General features: G+C 42.8%; 1 protein-coding gene across 2 annotated transcripts; it reads right to left on the minus strand.

Moving 5' to 3' along the window:
* Positions 1–8,102: 8,102 nt before the first annotated feature.
* On the minus strand, positions 8,103–17,154 carry smyd5 (SMYD family member 5). 2 transcript variants are annotated; one of them, XM_053879266.1, is made up of 13 exons: positions 17,038–17,154; positions 16,508–16,616; positions 16,282–16,421; positions 12,795–12,916; positions 12,446–12,515; positions 11,733–11,837; positions 11,533–11,595; positions 11,252–11,322; positions 11,075–11,181; positions 10,940–10,996; positions 10,765–10,859; positions 9,881–9,951; positions 8,103–9,722 (listed from the first exon to the last, which is right to left on the minus strand). In XM_053879266.1, the coding sequence occupies exons 1-13, from the start codon at positions 17,128–17,130 to the stop codon at positions 9,563–9,565; spliced, it is 1,263 nt and encodes a 420-aa protein (XP_053735241.1). In that variant the 5' UTR covers positions 17,131–17,154; the 3' UTR covers positions 8,103–9,562. The 2 variants fall into 2 exon arrangements, with proteins under 2 accessions (XP_053735241.1, XP_053735243.1); XM_053879268.1 differs by lacking the exon at positions 9,881–9,951.
* Between the last annotated feature and the right edge of the window lie 155 nt (positions 17,155–17,309).

A 17,309-nucleotide genomic window follows, 5' to 3' on the forward strand; every position in this document is an offset into this window, starting at 1 on the left:
TCGAGAATCCCCGGGTAACGTGTTTGTCTCCTCATCACCAGACAAGATGTCAGACAATTTCTCATGGACTCGTCCACTGTGTACAAAAGGTTCCTTGTGTTAATGGTGACCTTTTGAATAACTATGGTTCATCAACTGGCTGCCTGCAGGGTGAGAGAAGTCCTTCTTATGGAGGAAAAGTGTGATAAAGCCCGTCTGTGAATAAGCTGCTGATAATTGGATACTGTTGTTCTTTTCTGTGGCCGAATCTTTGAAATGCCACAACCAAAAGGAAGCGTTGGCCTCATGTGGCCGGGGTACGTCCCGCGTCCTGCTAGAGATGTGGAAATGCGATAGCGAGAAATAAAGCTGAAAGGCCAAAGTGTTTCAAATGCCTCATTTGCACTACATGACTCAGAGCGTGATCGGCCTCAGATGGAATGCCAGTTTGACCTTCGAGAAAAGTCATCTGTGCATCCACAGCTGACCACGCCGAGCGCAAGGCCTGCAGTCGAGGTGTTGAGAACATTGCAGCAAAATGGAAGTAAGTCATCTGGCCAAGTACAGTCTGCGAAAAAAGAAAGCCACAGAAGCAAAGTGTACGCGGCCTTCTGGTGTGAGTCACAGACGAGTCTCAGCCGTGCTTCAGCAGATACGCCGGAGTTTTCCTGCCTTACTGCGTGACCTTCAACCCTGTTTTTCAAAGAAAAAGAATGCATTAAGCTCTGGTTCAGGCTCCTAAACCAATGAGCACAACCCACACCATGCAGACTGATGAAACAGAATGTTTGTTTATGACTCAGTTTACTCTCGATAATTGAGCCTTAATCATATGAGCAAAGACACCAGCTGCAGCTCTTTCTCAGACTTTGCGTTGTTTTTTTATGCTTTGACTGTTTATGCTTTTGTCTTATTGTTGGGTGGATTTTCTGGACCCAATATGGACAGTGGTATCCTCACGTCTGAAGCCTCCTGCCCACCACTGTCAGCTGACAGTGGTGCATGTTTTTCTTCGTGAATTTCATTTTTTGTTGTGATGTTTTTTTTCTAGAATCTTTTTTTTTTTCAGTGTTGATTGTAGTGCTTTCTGTATGTTTTTAATCCTCAATATAATATAATATAATATAATATAATATAATATAATATAATATAATAATGTTAGTTATATAAGTCATTTCATAAATTCAAAAGTTTCAAAATAGGATATGATTCGATAGTACGATAATACTGATATTTTTTCAAGTATCTATTTCTTTTAAAATTGTAAAAGTTTACATACATGTAAACATACATCATCAGTTAGCCACCGCTTAGTCCTGTTCAAGGTTGCGGGGAGTGCTGGAGTCTATCCCATATCATTTTAGACTTAATTTTTACATACAGTATATCGATTCTTATTTCCCGAATTGGCTCACTTTTCTTTGTGGAACTCTTGTGTTCAGTTCATGACTTGGACCTGCTGGAATCTACTTCATCATTTAGTTGTTGAAGGTTATCAAGCTAACAGACTATGGAAGCAGAGAAAACCCTAATAAAAATAATATATTTCTCAGCTAAATATTTGACTCGCTGGCAGGATTTTGTGCTTATTTCAAATTTGTGCTGAACATACAGGTAGAGTATATGACCTTACATGGGTTGTCACCCTTTCATGCACCACTTTCCTGAACCAGACCCACATTTTTACATCATTACAAAACTGTTGATAAATGACCCAGATTCTGACAAGGAAAAACACACATTCATTAGGGAGCATGAACCATTAATGTCCTGACGTGACATTTGAGGAATATGCACCACCATTGCTAACAGAAAGAAAACATGGTTCGGCTGTTTTTGTCATTGGAAAGTAAGTAGGCCGACGTGGCCAAAATCCTCTTAGAAATCCTTCAGGCATCTAAATGTCCTGCCAGACACAAACTTGTCCTGCGTCTTCGGTCGATCGTGACGCAGCGTTGAGACTGAAGCCTTAGTTTGGATGATTCACTACTCAATTTTTCATCTTCCACTCTGACTCGCACCGCAGAGCGAGATTTATTCGACGCCAGTCAGGCCTTAAATGTTCCCCCTGAAAATGGATGGGAGGTTGCAGGGCAGGATGTTTCAAAGGGTTCCCCGATGACCCAGTGGCCACACAACTGTCGAGGTTTTCCTAACATTTAGATTTTTCCTAGGAAATTATTCCAGAACATTTATCATTGTGTGCGGGTCACTCAGCAGCCGTGTTTGTGTTCTTAAACTGTCATTCTCTGCTGTTTATTTTAATTCCGAACAAGCCCAAGCACAATAACCTTGGTTCACATGGGCTGATTTAACATGAGGTGGTCATTCATCACTTAAGTTCTGGAGGAGCCTGGAGGCAGCCGTGGTATCTGTTGCTGTAACCAATCTGGACAAAGTGAATGTAGGTGGGAGATTGTTTCCATATGAGGTGCATTTTGACCAGAACCACTTTGCTGGGTTACAAAAAGCAGCTTCTATTTCATTGCTCACTCAGTCGGAGCGCAGCACGTGAAATAGTTTCACCAACTTTAGCGCTCGCAGTTGTAAACAACATGGTCCACCTTTAACCTTTGGGGATAAATCATCAGCAGGTTGCTGGAGAGCCTCAGTGGAGCCTAGTTGTGTCAAAGAGCACGGGAGCAGACCAAGTCTTTGGACAATAAAGAATGAACTCAAGACTATACTGTTGACTGCAGCTGTTGCCATGGTCTCAGATATAAGTTTTGTTGGGTACTGTTTCGGTATAGCAAGGGACAGGAATGCAATTTTTGAAAAACAATTTCTTTACTTATACATTGTTCTTATCATGGACCTTTACCATTTATTTTCCCCTGAAGTTTAAATATTTCAAAATTCAAAATAGTTTTGAAAAAAAGGAAAACGAAATTACAATAATGGAGCAACCTTCAAATAAATTTATTTTATATAATTTTATATAACTATATATATATATATATATATATATATATATATATATATATATATATATATATATATATATATATATATAGTTATTGAATCAATGTTTTTACAGAGATATTTAAACACTGTTGCCTCCTCGCTCGCTACTATTTTATTTCTTTGAATGTGTCTCGGCGCTCCTGTAATGTAGAAGTTACATCACTGTTCCATTAAAAGAGAGCACATACCTGTGAGGAGTAAGAAAAATAAAATAAAATAAAATAAAAAAAAATCATTGGACCCCCTGCGTTGGCCATGTGGGAACACCTATCTCAGGAGTTTAGTTCAGCGTATACTCAGTTCAGTTTGCGTGCGATGGCCCTGTACTGAAATGGTTCAGTCCAAGTACCGTTCGACCCTGAATAACTAGTGATGGGTAGATGAGGTTTCATGAAACAGTGTCCTTATTTTCAGAGGCCACCAGATGGCACTATTTGCTGCAAAATGTTAGGACATGAACAACGAAACCATACGTCATTTCTAAACCAGGAGCGCCATCTAGTGGCCTCTGAAAATTAGGACAATGTTTCATCAACTCGACAATACTGTTTCATGACACCACTCGTGAGAACTATCACTCTCTGTCCACGAATGAATAAAGGACGGGAGAACAACCAACTTAGAAAGGACCCTGGTTTGCTGTCTTGGAGATGCAATACTTGCCGTTATGCTACCTTGCAGCAGTTACTCAAAACTCATAGCAACTCAAATGTTTTCCTCTTCCCACATAGTTTTGGGGCCTAGGCACTGTGAACAGTATAGATACTGTTCAAGAGCCGAAGACCCAGCTGACCCTCTTTGAAGAGTTTGATTTGGATTTTAAGTTTTAAAGACCAGCAACTGGCCAGCCAGCAATAATGGTGCAGCTGAGGCAGCAACACGGAGCGAAGACTGAAGCCATTCTTCTCCTACACCGGACACTGGTTTCAAAGGAGTCTCTGAAATGTATATGAAGTGAAGGGGGGAAAAAAAGACCCTTTCTGAGCATCATAATAATCTTTCAGTCCCCTCCCCCCATCCTCGCTCCCTGTAAAAACGCTATCTGTTCCATCTCACGCTGCCTGTTTGACCTCCACTCTCTTTCTTCTTGACACAGCAGCACTCGTGTGATGTGAAGGTCCGTTTGCCTCCTGAGCTCCATCCCAGCGGTGGGCCGACGCTCCAAAGTTGCAGAGCCCTGGCTCAGCATCACAGGATGACAGGCAGCGCCGGGGGATATCCAACTGGAGGATGTTCCAGACCTCCTGCCTCGCGGGGTCCCAGGTGTGCGTCATTCACAGACATATCGTGTTCCTGCTTGGTTTTTTTTTTGTTTCAGTTCTTTCATGCTTCCTGCGTGAATTAACATTTGATGCCTCAACCTGGGAATTAAGTCCGGAGGTTAATGGAGAATTTTCGGAACTTTGCAAAACTAATGAGTGCACGTTTACTCAGGCGCTCTAAGAACCGGATCCATCTCTTCTTTAACTTGTGTCAACTCTTTGGATGGCACGAAAGCGGCATTTTTTCCTCATTGTTACTGCTTTAAGTTCATTTATGGGATGAAATCAAACCACAAAAGTGAGCTGTAAAATCATAACTTTGTTGCACATCCAGCCTACAGCCATTCTAGCAGAAGCCCTTCAAGAACTCTCCTGCCATTCAGCTGCTTGAATGGTATCTGTAAGAGTGGAGGTACAGACGTCCAGAGGGCGAGACTCATTCATGGTCATTGAGAGAGAAGACTGAAGGACTAATGTTACGTTCACACCATACGCCTCTGCAGCATTAGTCACGCCGGTCGCACCCCAGCGTCCTCCCACCGCCCCTTGCTTAGTTTGTGCATCATCATTATGGTCAATTGGAGATGCAGAAAAAAGATTTGGGCACCACATCCAACATGAGTGTTTCTACCTCTCCGCACCACCGTGAAAGCCATGACTTGATGCTCAAGTTCCGATTTTTCAACTTGACTGTTGCGAAAAATGCTGCCTGAAAAAGGTTGTAATGCGAGTAAATGCAACACTTCACTAGATGTTTAAGCGTAGCTTGACTGTTGCTATATGACCTCACATTTCTTGTGTAGTGTGTGACCATACACTAAGTATACATTTAACAATGGATTTGTTTTCTTGCATTTATACATAGTTATTTGTTTTTAAAGCAACCCTTGTCTTTTTCTTTGTTTTTTTTAAACCGTAAAACCACTAAACATGCAATGCTTAAAAAAAAAGCATAAAGAAAAATCATTTTATCTGACTAGTCAAATATTCAAAGCAACATTGACTTTTAATCTTAGAATTTAAGCAGTTTATTCAACAAAGTGTTGGCGTTTATAAGTTATGTCACTCTAAAAACAAGTCAGCAATTCATAATAACTTTGATTTTTCTGAGGCTTTTATAAGAATAAAATACAGTTAAATTGAAACACAGCAAAAAGTCACAGCAAACTCAAAAACCTTAGCTTCATGTGAAGCGCTTCATGAGACTTTCTTTTGCTTTGCAACTACTAGGTGTGCAGAAGGCCATGACTGTGGTCCATCCTCCTCTTATTGAGCGAGGTTCACAGGTCCAGGCTGGCGATAGATTATTCTGTGCTATGACACCGCTGCCATTGTGATGCAAGAGGAGACACACTTGCCACCATGTGAGGTCCATAGAAATGAACACAGCATGACACACCTATCATGTGACAGAACAGGCACATGAGCCACCTGTGAGTAGGAGTAGGTGGCGGTCTTGCCCTTCACATGCCATCTGGGAGCTGCTGGAGATGAAAGCGGAGACACTGTCTTCATTGAGAAGCTGAGGTCTTATTGTCCCAACTGCTCTTGATCTCCATGTGATGACCTCATGCCTTCCTCCAAGGCCCCTCCATGTTCAGAGTCAACCTTTCTTCTGATCCCTCTTGGCTCACGGACGACTCCACCACTTGGCTGAACCTCATCCACAGACGGCACAACTCCACCATGAGCACATGTCGAGGGAGCGCTGCATGGCTGCCTCCAAGACTTCAGGTTCAAACTGCATAAACATACCAAGCCACTCACCCGATGGAAGAAGAGAAGAGTTGGAAATGTTTCCTTATATAGGCAGTGTGGCAGGCCTGTGGGCTGTGGACCAGCCAGCTGGCCTCTACAGGACTTGAATGAAGAGAACTTAACACTTATACACAGAGGTGGGTAGTCACATTATTAATTACATTTACTTCATTACATTTACTTGAGTAAGTTTAGGGTATTTTTGTGCTTCTATGGGTAGTTTTAAATCTCTATACTTTTTACTTTTACTTGAGTAGATTTGTCACGAAGAAACACTTTACTCCGCTACTCTGCAGCCTGTGAGAGACTTTTGCTGTTCACTGCAAAACGATGGCTTGAAATGTTGTGATACTTGTGTTTATCATTTTAAATTGTATAATTATTTTATTATTTCTTTATTTTATTATCTTATTGATAGAATGGACTTCAATTTCTATGAAGATGCTTGTTTCATATTTTTTATTTTTTATTTGACTGAATGTGTTAAAAAATAAATCAGACATTAGTCAACAACAAGTACTTTTTTACTTTTATTCAATAATTATTTAAATGACTAATTTTTACTTCTACTTGAGTCATATTATTCTGAAGTAACAGTACTTGAACTTAATTTTTTTATTTTATTTATTTTTTATTTTTTATCTTTCTTTCTACTCTACCCACCTCTGCATATACATTTAATACACATTCACACTCTGTCACCGCCATTTCACATATATCATTCTCATTTTATTTTATTTCAAAGAGCACAATTCTATTCAAATGTACAGTGGATAAACTGCTGCGCCAACTAGTGTTTGAGCAGGGTGATTACCTAAAAAAAAATCATTTTACATTGAATGGAAATCCATAGAGTCTGTCAGTTTTTATGTTAAATATGTGAATATAACACTATGTCAAAGGGTGTGTAAGGTATAGTACCTTCTGTTTCTGACTGCCGCGCATTGAAATATGTGCCGTTTAAAGAACTGAGTTGTTTGAAGTTTTGTGGCCAAATTGAAAAAACTGAAGGAGCCTCGGCTTTTGTGACCCTGTGTTCATAAAAAATGATCATCCTTATTGATCCGTCATTTTGAATTCACAACTCGTTCAAGAAAACAACTCCAGAAACCGTTTTTCAGCTGAAGAGGCTGTAGTTCAGCTCTAAATAATCAACACTAGGAAATGAACACTCCAAACTATTGATCTAAAAAATAAAAAGAAAAAAAAAGCTACTGTCCCAGCACTGAATGCTAAATCAAACAATGCCATATTTCCATCCATCGTTCAGCCGCTGATAACATTTCGGCCGAGGCGTCGCCGTAACATTGATTCACGTGCGTGTCGCGGCGCCTTCATCCAAGTGTGACCAAGGTTGGAGTCGGGTCTGGACAGAGGGCAAACACTTACTGACGTGGCAATTTTCCACTCAATGTCACCGTCGCACATTAAGGCTTAACTTGACCAGGCCTGTATAGATCATCGCAACACAATATCCAGCTGCCTCTTAAATCACACTTCCACAAGCCACGTGCCCTGTGTGTCTTCCTGCGCCGGGGCAGAATAAATACATACAAGAATTCTGGACATGCTGTTAATGCGATCTCTGGTTGTGCAGTCAGATTTGAATGCAAAAGTAATGAGCTTTAAATTGAAACATATGGGCCTGTGTAGATATTTCACCTCCGTTTCATCACCTGGTTTCTGTCTGAATCTCAGGGGGCCGTGATATCTGTTAGTCAGCTGGGCTCATCTAATGCATATGAATGACACAGTGATCGAGGGAGGTGAAGTCTGTGTTGGGCTGATGTTGATTTGTGTTCTCACCAACTGTAAAAGGCAACAAGGCCACATCTCCACAAACTAAATATTCATTCATGTCTGGAGAAAGGCCAGTGAAGTTCTACAACTACAACGTCTTTCAAAACTAGCATCGCTGGCTCTCTTTGACTTTGTTCTGTTGTGTTTCTACAAGAATATTTTGGGGATTGTTAGCCAGGCTGTTCTGCAATGTTGAAAGGAAAATACCTTTAATATTTCAGTTCGGTTTTAATTCACCTCAGACATAAAAGTGTGACGCATGTGGAGACCAGATATACTGAAATGGGGAAAAAGCTGTTTTTATTGGATGAGTTTACAGTATTGACAATCCATGTGATTTTTAAGCATAGAACTCATGAAGTCCCTCCCCCTCAGATGCCCAGCTCCATGGTGTATAGCATTTTTTTAAATACATTTATGTAGCCACAACGGGAATCTATGGTGCAGCAGCAACATACATGCCAATACAAAGAAATGAAATAAAATAGAAGGGGGAAAAACAATGAAAAAAGTAAGAACATACAGACTAAGACCAGGGGTTCTTAACCTTTTTGATCTTGGGGCCTCCTTTTCCAGAACAAATGGGTCCAGGGCCCATTCAAGGAATGGACCTGATTCATTACTGTGACTACTGATTTCATTTGTGTTCAATAACCACACATGTAAACAATCCAAAACCTTGTGAAATGAATGAAACCATGCGATCAGTACAAAGATAATAGTCATCAAAAAGTCCAACCAGCAGCAGAACCAGGTGCAAGTCATGTTCATGTTCAAGTTTTAAAACATGTTCAAATTAAAAAAAGGCGGAAAAAAATACACCTGATGCAAACTAAAATTGGAAAAACTCACAAGTCATGAATACAATTCTGACTAAAATAAGTATAATAAAACGTCTAAATATCCTAAAACGTTTTTTTTTTCATTAATAAACTAAAAAGTAAGACGATAGGTGAAGTGTAAATGAAAGTATCGCAAGGAAAATTAATTTAAAACTGCTCCCACAGGTTTTTACTGTTGGGGGCACTGTCACTTTCTTCATCATTTTTTCTTTTCAAGATCGTAGTTGACAACTATCACAGATTTGCAGCTGTCAAGTCAGTTCAATGACTCACTACTGCCACCAAATGTGGCTCATGTATTAATACTGAGCATGTCGCAGCCCGCAGGTGTAAAACAAGATACCTCCTCGGTATCCTCCACATCACGGTCCATAATGGTTGCACGTGTCGCCGACTTCAGTCCCAGTTGTCCTCCTTCATCTTCCATTTGGGCAAACAGACTTCTCAGAAGTCTCTGATGGAGCTGTTGCTCCTTCTCAGACTGTGCTTAGCTGAGATGTTGGGAGATACTTAGTCTTGTCTTGTCCACAGGCAACTTGAAAGTTCACAATAAAAATAGACGGCACTGATGATGTCCCAGTTTTTCCATTCTCAGGTCACCTGAGAAAGTTAAATTTAGAAAGCGACGGAATCATCACTAAAATCCCATCAGGTAAAGGAAAGTTTTATTTTTTTATTGCGTCTTTGTTGTTGATAGTTTCCTCATATTTGGTAAAACAGAGAAATCTTTCGTGAAAAGCCTAAAGTGGAAGGAGGTTTGTAAAAACAAAACTGGTGAGGAATGATGGCACATTACTAGTTTTGGATCCCGACTTGCATATGTCAGCTGGAGAATGGATAGCGGAAATGGAGACGATGCGTTTGTTTGGTTGCTGTGAAAATCAGTGGCGCTGCAGGTTGTGTGTGCGAGCGTGTCAAGTCTTTATTCCGGGGCAGGAACAGAAATGTGAGCCTCCATCACACATCAGTCATCTCATCTTCCATCTCATCCCCCTCCGTTTCACCTTCCGCCTCCCCTTCCTCCTCCTCCTCCTCCTCTTCCTCCTCTGATGTCACGTCCAGCTCGTCCATCTGCGAGACGCACTTCGGACACGAGCAGGTGAACAGGTAGTTCTCCCTGCGGAGAGAGTGGCCACACGTCACGGCGCTCGATCATCAATAAAACTGCTCCAGTGAAAACACAACTGTGGTGGCTGCTGCCAGACTCTTCATGAATGCCTGAAAGGCTTGGTATTGATCCCACGCAGGTTCATCTGAGAGGGCCTCAACATTTACCTCAGAATTTTGTGGCGGCTGTGACGGCTCCGGTCGCGCTGGCAGCAGTCCAGGTAGCTGATGCAGATCTCCTAAAATTGAAGCAAACCCGTCCGTGAGCCGATCGATGGAGCGACGCTGACGGACCTGAACCGGCTTCACAAACACAAACTTCAGATGGAGCCTCCGTTTTAATTTACCACCTGAACTCGGTGGGTCTTAAGGCTATTATTTGGGGGCGCAGTTCAGAAGAGGTGAAGCATAAGAGGCATGCGACAGCTGTAACATTACGACCACCCGCTTTGCATTCTATAAGCTGTGGCTGGGCCGTGAGCCAACCTGTCTCACTCTCTTCGCTTCAACTTTCGTGGTCATCCATGTGCTTTGTTTAGTCTCCGTGTTAGTCCATCTGTGCGAAATGTTGGTAGTTGTAAAAGTACTTTATGATGAATAATAACTGGCTAATATACTGCATATGAATGAGTAGCTCATTTACGGTTATATACTGTATGTTCCTTGATGTAGAAAGTAACCCAGTCTGTCTCTGCGTCCTTCTCTCTGTTTTTTTTTTTTTTTTTTAAATATGTGTCTGTCTCTCTTTCCAGATCCAGAAATCGTCACTGGAAGGTCCAGTTGTTCCTCCGAATAGATCAACAGACCTTCATTGTAAGTCAAGCTCTTTTGTTGCAGAAGTGCTACAAGCTTGGCTGAAACATCAAAACTCCTCGCGACCCGGCTTTGAATGCAGCTGGTGACGGCTTCAAGGCCGCGGCGAGACAACAGATATAAAGCCTCTCAATCTCCCTGACAAGTTGTCATAGCAACTTCGCACTTCTGACATCCCGAGTGAGACGCACAGAGCCAGACAGGAGCGTCCCACACCAGAAGGGGTTGTGTCTGCTGACCTCTCCGGGGGCGATGTCGCAGAGGGCGCAGAGGTGAAGCAGGAAGTTGTTGTCGGGGAAGGACGCCTCGGCGTTTGCCGTGCAGCTGTGGTTACCTGCAGGGGCAGCGGTGAGGGGTCAGCAGCTGACCTTTGGCGAGAAGTGGGCGTTTAGATCTCATTAAATCCAGACTTACATGAGCTTTGAAGCAGAAAGAGTCCAGAGCCTTCACAGTTGAGGAAGTCTCCCGTTTCTGCAGGGCGAGCACAGGGGTCATCTGCCTGACCTTTACATCATAAATCAGCCACTTCTGTTAGCAGTGAAAAGTGACCTTTTTCGATGTCTTTGTACAGCTGGTCGATAAAGGAGTCCAACTGCTCCCTCTGCTGGCCAGGAAGCTGAAGCGCGTCGCAGGCGTGAACCCACTGACTGAGGGAGCTGGAGAGACAAAGTCCAGTTTAAGGGTGAAGAACGGGACAATGAGTTTGGGGGGAGAGGGGGGAATCACCTGGTGCCGATGCCTTGTCCGTTAGTTCCCACCAGAGCGAAGAGAGAGCGGAAGCCCTCGGGGACAAACCACTGCGATAAAGTGTGAAGGTACCACATGAATAAATGCCGTGTGTCCTCTGAAACCTCGCCTCCCCAGCATGACAGGAAATGACATCATCCAATAAATCGGGCCACACTCAGAGCTCAGCCTTAATCTAGGAGGCTTAAATTAGCAGGACCCCTGACGTCCTCAGGACTCATCTTCATCTCACGACTAAGAAACTTCACAAGCCCACTCACCCGACTCAGCTGATCGTCATAAAGTGCTTCGGCGAAGAGGCTGTGCAGCAGAGACAGCTGCCCCTGGAGACACCAATGACATCATCAAATCCCAAACTCTGACACTGAAATCCAGTCAGAAGGCAGCGCTTAAAGCTCTGCGACCTGTGAATGACACTCGCCTTCCGTTTCTCACCTCAACTCCGGCAGAGGAAACTTACTCTGAACTTGTCCCCCAGGAGTTTATGGGCGATCTCTTCCTCCTCGTTGGCTGTCCGGCTGCAGAAGTGCGAGAAAAGCTTCTGCCACTGGGATTTGTCCTTAGCCTGCACAGCACACAGCATCACTCAGTGGTGCGTTTCACATTCCACGTGGATGTGGAGAACGTGGTAGTCAGATTTATGGTTCAAAAAGGACAACAGAATAGATAAAACAAGGTTAAAAAACATTCAAATCGAATGAATTTTCCAATACACCTTTGGGTTATGTTCATTTGTGACTTCACCACCATAAAGCTAACAGGGTTTTGGTACAGACTTGAATAAATACAAGCAAATAAAACCACTTAAGGGGAAGACTAGAACCTGCTTTTCATTTACAAAGATTTTGGGAAGCAAAACATTTCACTAAGAAGCCTGCACAAGGACAAAATGAAGCACGCACGACCCACATGCAGCCACACAAGCGCAGCATCAATAAGACACATGAACACCCAACAATAGCAGACGATCGCTGAAAAGAAAGTGGGCAGAGAGACAGAAAACCTTCAGTAAACCTCCAACTGAGCGGGGTCATTCACTCAAGCAGGAAGTTCTACCAGTGCACGAGTGCAGCGGCTCCAAGGGAGCGTGTAAAAGTAAATAATAAAAAGGAGGCTGCAGTAAAAGAGCTGTTGCAGGAAGCATCCCGTAATTCACTGGCTTTAGTGCGTCACCTGTTTGACAGCAGCCACCATTTTGGCCATGAGCATGATGCTGGAGGTCTCTGGGGGGTAGTGGACGCTCCTGAAGGGGGAGACGTGAGAAGTCAACATCGGCTTACAAGTGTACTTTCATCATCCGATTTGGAAGTTAGTTTGTGTGTTTTTGGATAAGGTAACAAGAAGACCGTGCTTTAGATGGTCAAAATCCCTTTTTGTTATTGAAGTGATGCTGTTACCATTAGATACACTGTTATGATTCATTGACACTCCTTACTTATGATCGGAAGTCAGACGTATCGCTGATTTAGATACAAGCCAGATCATGTTCGGTCACAGCAGAAAGAATGAAAAATAAAAATACCTCCAGGCATCTTTCAGTTTGTTGATGGGATGGTCGGGGTCTTCCTGAGACGGGCCGAGACACAAGGCGCGGTGGTACTGATCAGCGGCAGCCTGTCGACACTCGCTGCTGCAGTACAGCACCTGGAGAGAGCAGCACACACATGTTCAACACAACTATGATCACCAGAGCTGCGTGATCTTCAGACGTAATGCGCCGCCTCACAGTAAGAATGCTGGGGGAGACAGTCCTGCCGAGGGTGAACTAACTAACAAGAGTTTTTCTTGTTGGCGTGGCACGTGAGGCTTCACGGTCCAGCAATCTGTTTGAGGATATTGATACGTGCGACCCTGGACTGAGCAAAAGAGGCTTCTAACTGGGTCGAACAAATGACAGCTCAGTTTCAGCTTCACTGCACTGGCAGCTTGTGCACTTGACATTATTTTTTGCACTTGACGCTTTTTAATTTTATTGAGCACTTTGTAGAAATGCTGACTGCCTACAAGTCACTTTGTTCCTGTGAGGGTCTATAAGTTGGGACTTAAATCTAGGAGTAGCAGTGTCTTCTATGTCTTGGTACATTAAGCCGATGGAGATCTGGGTCACACTTTAGACTGGCCAACATTGTATAGATCAGTGTTTTTCAACCTTTGTCAAGCCGTGGCACCCTTGGTTCATTGGAAAAATCCCGGGGGTCACCACCAAAGGAACCTGGGCCAAAGCGCACTCGTGCTTAAAGTCCTACAGAAAATCCCTATTCATTTGTGAAACACTGGAGCTACTGACACTCGCTTGTTGTTTTCCCAGGCTATTTGCAGAAATAAATAGCAGAAAATGTATTTGTTTTGTACAGAAAGGGGCGGGCAATATGGCAAACTATATGATGATTTATTTATTTATGTACTTTCAATAACAGCTCATCACTTCTCTTTTGCATGGTTTTGGATGGTTTTTCTCTCTTCACATCATGGAGCGCATTTATTTTGTTGTGCATTTAGTTTTTCACCAACTTTTAAACCACAGAGCAAACTTCAATGAAGTGAGATGTCACGTTAGCCATTAGCTCTGCGGGGCAGACAGTCTTTGGCATGGTGGCGGCTCCGACAAGGATCCCTCCCTCCATGGTTCTGTGGTGAAAGTTTGTGGTCAAGTTCGAGGTGCATCAGGTTTAGAAACAGCAGGAAGTTGCGCATGTGAGCGGCTTCTTGGCTGTGAGTGTGTGGGAAGAGGAGCGTGGTGCACCACAGCAGCGCTGCTTTGACTGACGGACAGATCAGTGCATCAACACACTGGAGCTCTACAGTAGAGTGGAGAGAAAGAATGCCAGTGAATCCATGTGATCTCCTCACGTTGGTTGGTCCTCAACACCTTCTCATTGTTAATGCCATCATATCGCCCACCTCTATCTCTGGACACATGAGGTGAAACTGGATAATTTTCCCACAACACACCTGACACACTCCCACAGCACAGTTGTGTGCGGCGGCAGTTGAAAAACCCCGGTCTAGATAAACTACCTGTTCATGGGTGTAGTAGCCTGCAACCGCCTGTTGTGAAGCCTGACAATACATTATCAATATATATATGGTCAGCAAAAGTGCCTTCTAAATAACACCATAATTACTGCGTATTAGCAGTAAATAAGCAAGCCATTAGTATTACTGCTGCTCAATCTCAAGTATAGACCCAAGACCTGAGAAGTGAAAGATGAACCTCCACGACATGCAAAGACATGATGTCAGCCTTTGTCAGGTATGGAGATGTTCTTCTGCTTCACCTTAGTCTACTCACATGCATTGTTTGATTCTTTTTTTTTGTTAGAAACAATGTTCTAAGGCATGGTTATCATTATCAGCATTATTATTATTATTATTATTATTATTGTTATGACAGTGATGTCTTTATTAAAGCTTGGAAAACATTCATGGAGTGAAATAGCCACCCAAAGTGCAGTAACTGAGAATTAAATATCCACCATTACATGTCCTGTGACCCAAGAATGATTGAAAAAAAAAAATGGCAGAAATATTTTTGTGTGTATATTATTAGATGAATTTAGCAAAATTGGAATCGATACTAATCTTAAATGTTGCCATTACCAAAAGGAGCAGCACTAACCAGCAGCATATAAATAGTGGGGGGAAAAAACAATCAATTTCTTTCCACAAATGCACTTGAGGTTTGTCGTTGACCACAGCCACTCCAATCAATCGCTTGGTGTCCGACACCCTATTGATCTAGTCGCTGTTCTGGGAAAGAACATTTCAGAGTCCATCGCGCCATGTGGCAGTCAACAGAACACAAATGAGTACCACACAGGAATGAAATAAAATGCTTCAGTAATTTATTCTGCACCGATGCTTTAATAAATTAGAGTTGTTGGTCATGGTGTTGATACATTTTAGATATATTATATATTATATATATCATTTGTTTGAATATGGCAGCTAGAAGGGCAGAACAATACAATTGTCTAATTTTCTTTCATTTTACTTTCATTTTTACATTTTAAACTGCACTAGAACAAATATTGCTTTCTTTTCAGGGTGTACAAGAGATAAGTTGAGTTGAAAAAAAAAAAAAAAAAAAAAAAATATATATATATATATATATATATATATATATATATATATATATGTATATATATATATAAATATATATACAGTGGTAGCTCAGTTCTCAACTACAATCCAGACGGCCGTTCGAGAAGCAAATTGTTCGAAATCTGAATCGATTTTTCCCATTACAATTAATGGAAAAAGAAATAATGTGTTCCAAGCCTTAAAATAAGCTTTTGTAGGAGTGAATGTAGAGTGTCTGCTGCAGGTGCGCTGTTCCTCTATGTGTGTGGCCGCTGCATGTGGGAGGGGTTGCCGAGTGAGTGATGTCTCTCCAGAAGTGAAGAGGTGCTTCTGTGCAGTTTGGCTGTGACAAAGTCATAAACCAAGTCACGCTCTGTCCAAGACTCGCCTCATCCCTGTCCCAGCTCCAGCCCACAACAGGACATCAAACCCTGGAGTGCGCACTCCAGCCTCGGAGGTGTGGAGAGCACCTCCCCTGTGACACTCTACCACGGTCCAGTGCGGAGACAGGAAAGGTTTTACACCTCAATATGTAGAAAAAACAGTCAGTAAATGTAGCTAACGGGACACGTCTGCATACAGAGGCTGCGTTATACACAATAACAAAGAACATCATGGGTCAGCTGATCGGTCCGTGCACGTTATGTTTTTTTCCGGCTTTTTTCGGGGGCGTTCGAGTTCTGGATTTTCATTCGAAATCAGAAGCAAAAAAATCTTGAAATTTTTGTTCGAAGTCCGGGATGTTCGAAAACCGAGGTACCACACTGTGTGTGTGTGTGTGTGTGTGTGTGTGTGTGTGTGTGTGTGTGTATATATATGTGTGTGTGTATATATACAGTGAAATCATTCTCATTCAAAAGTTAGAGCAGGAGATGCGCCTCAGACTTTGTGAGCTCTGTAAGTCGATTTAAACATGGTGAACCCACCTGACACTGAGGGCAGGCCTGGTGAAGCTCGGGTCGGACCTGGCAGAGCTCAGGATGGGGAAGTGTGAGTCCTGGGTTGCCACTGAGCCTCCTGGCGTTCTCCTCCGCTGTCTCCAGCGCTCTTAAGCAAAACTCACAAGCTGTTCAGAGACAACAGAGTTTTGTGGCCTGATGAGAGCCATGTCCCATGATCACAACAAAACATTGTATGACAAACAAGTCTCACCTCTATATTGATACAAAGAGTTCCACAGGAACTGAGAGGAGACAAGCGGGCGCTCGATGAAGATGGTGTCTCCCTTCTTGATGCTTCTCTTGGCAAAAAGACCCTTCCCCTGTCACACAATCCAAACCTTCAGACACATAGTCCACCACATACACCTCAATATGACATAAACAGGAGGGCAGATGCTCACGTTTTCTCGTGTTCAACGACGAATTCCGTCATTGTCTTTACACTTCAAGTTGGAAAACACATTTTTATACTTCAAATATGCCTATTTATACCTCCCAAAATCACTCGAGTAGTAAGGCAAAAGAAACTCTTGAAGATAAACGCTCACAACCAGGCAGTTTGCGGTTATTCATCGTAAGAATTTGCTCTCAGTTGCAGGAAACAACCGAACGAATCACAGTGATGGTGCACGTTGGCTCAGAAGCAGCTGACAGACCCGACATGGTACCGAAAACAACGCGACCTCAGACGCAGATGAAGCACGCCCACCCTTCAACATAACACTTACAGGAAACACATACCTTGATGTTGTCGATTAACCTCACTTCTACACCGCTGGCAACTTTGCCGGCGTCTGTGCAGAAGGAAAACATGTCATCACGGGGAGCCGCCATGTTGGCAAAACCTTTCACCCCGGTGACGTATGCCACTGAATGGGGAGAGCAGTGACGCTTAGTGGACGATATATGAACTGCAGGAATGCCGAGGAAACCATGACCTCAGGCTTCTTAGAGACACATTAATGTGACGTCTACTGTTCTAGAAATACAAGTAAAAAGAGAAATCAAAACGT

Source organism: Synchiropus splendidus, chromosome 11, assembly GCF_027744825.2.
Source record: "Synchiropus splendidus isolate RoL2022-P1 chromosome 11, RoL_Sspl_1.0, whole genome shotgun sequence".
NCBI classification, from domain to species: Eukaryota; Metazoa; Chordata; class Actinopteri; order Syngnathiformes; family Callionymidae; genus Synchiropus; species Synchiropus splendidus.

What these genes read in the sequence shown, in the direction of transcription:
- smyd5 (XM_053879266.1), bottom strand. Translation starts at nt 17,130, where the DNA reads ATGGCGGCTCCCCGTGATGACATGTTTTCCTTCTGCACAGACGCCGGC. An exon ending in CTCTTTGTATCAATATAGAG is followed by an intron (nt 16,422 to 16,507) that starts GTGAGACTTGTT and finishes GTCTCTGAACAG; the next exon opens with CTTGTGAGTTTTGCTTAAGA. An exon ending in AGCCGCCACAAAATTCTGAG is followed by an intron (nt 9,723 to 9,880) that starts GTAAATGTTGAG and finishes CTCTCTCCGCAG; the next exon opens with GGAGAACTACCTGTTCACCT.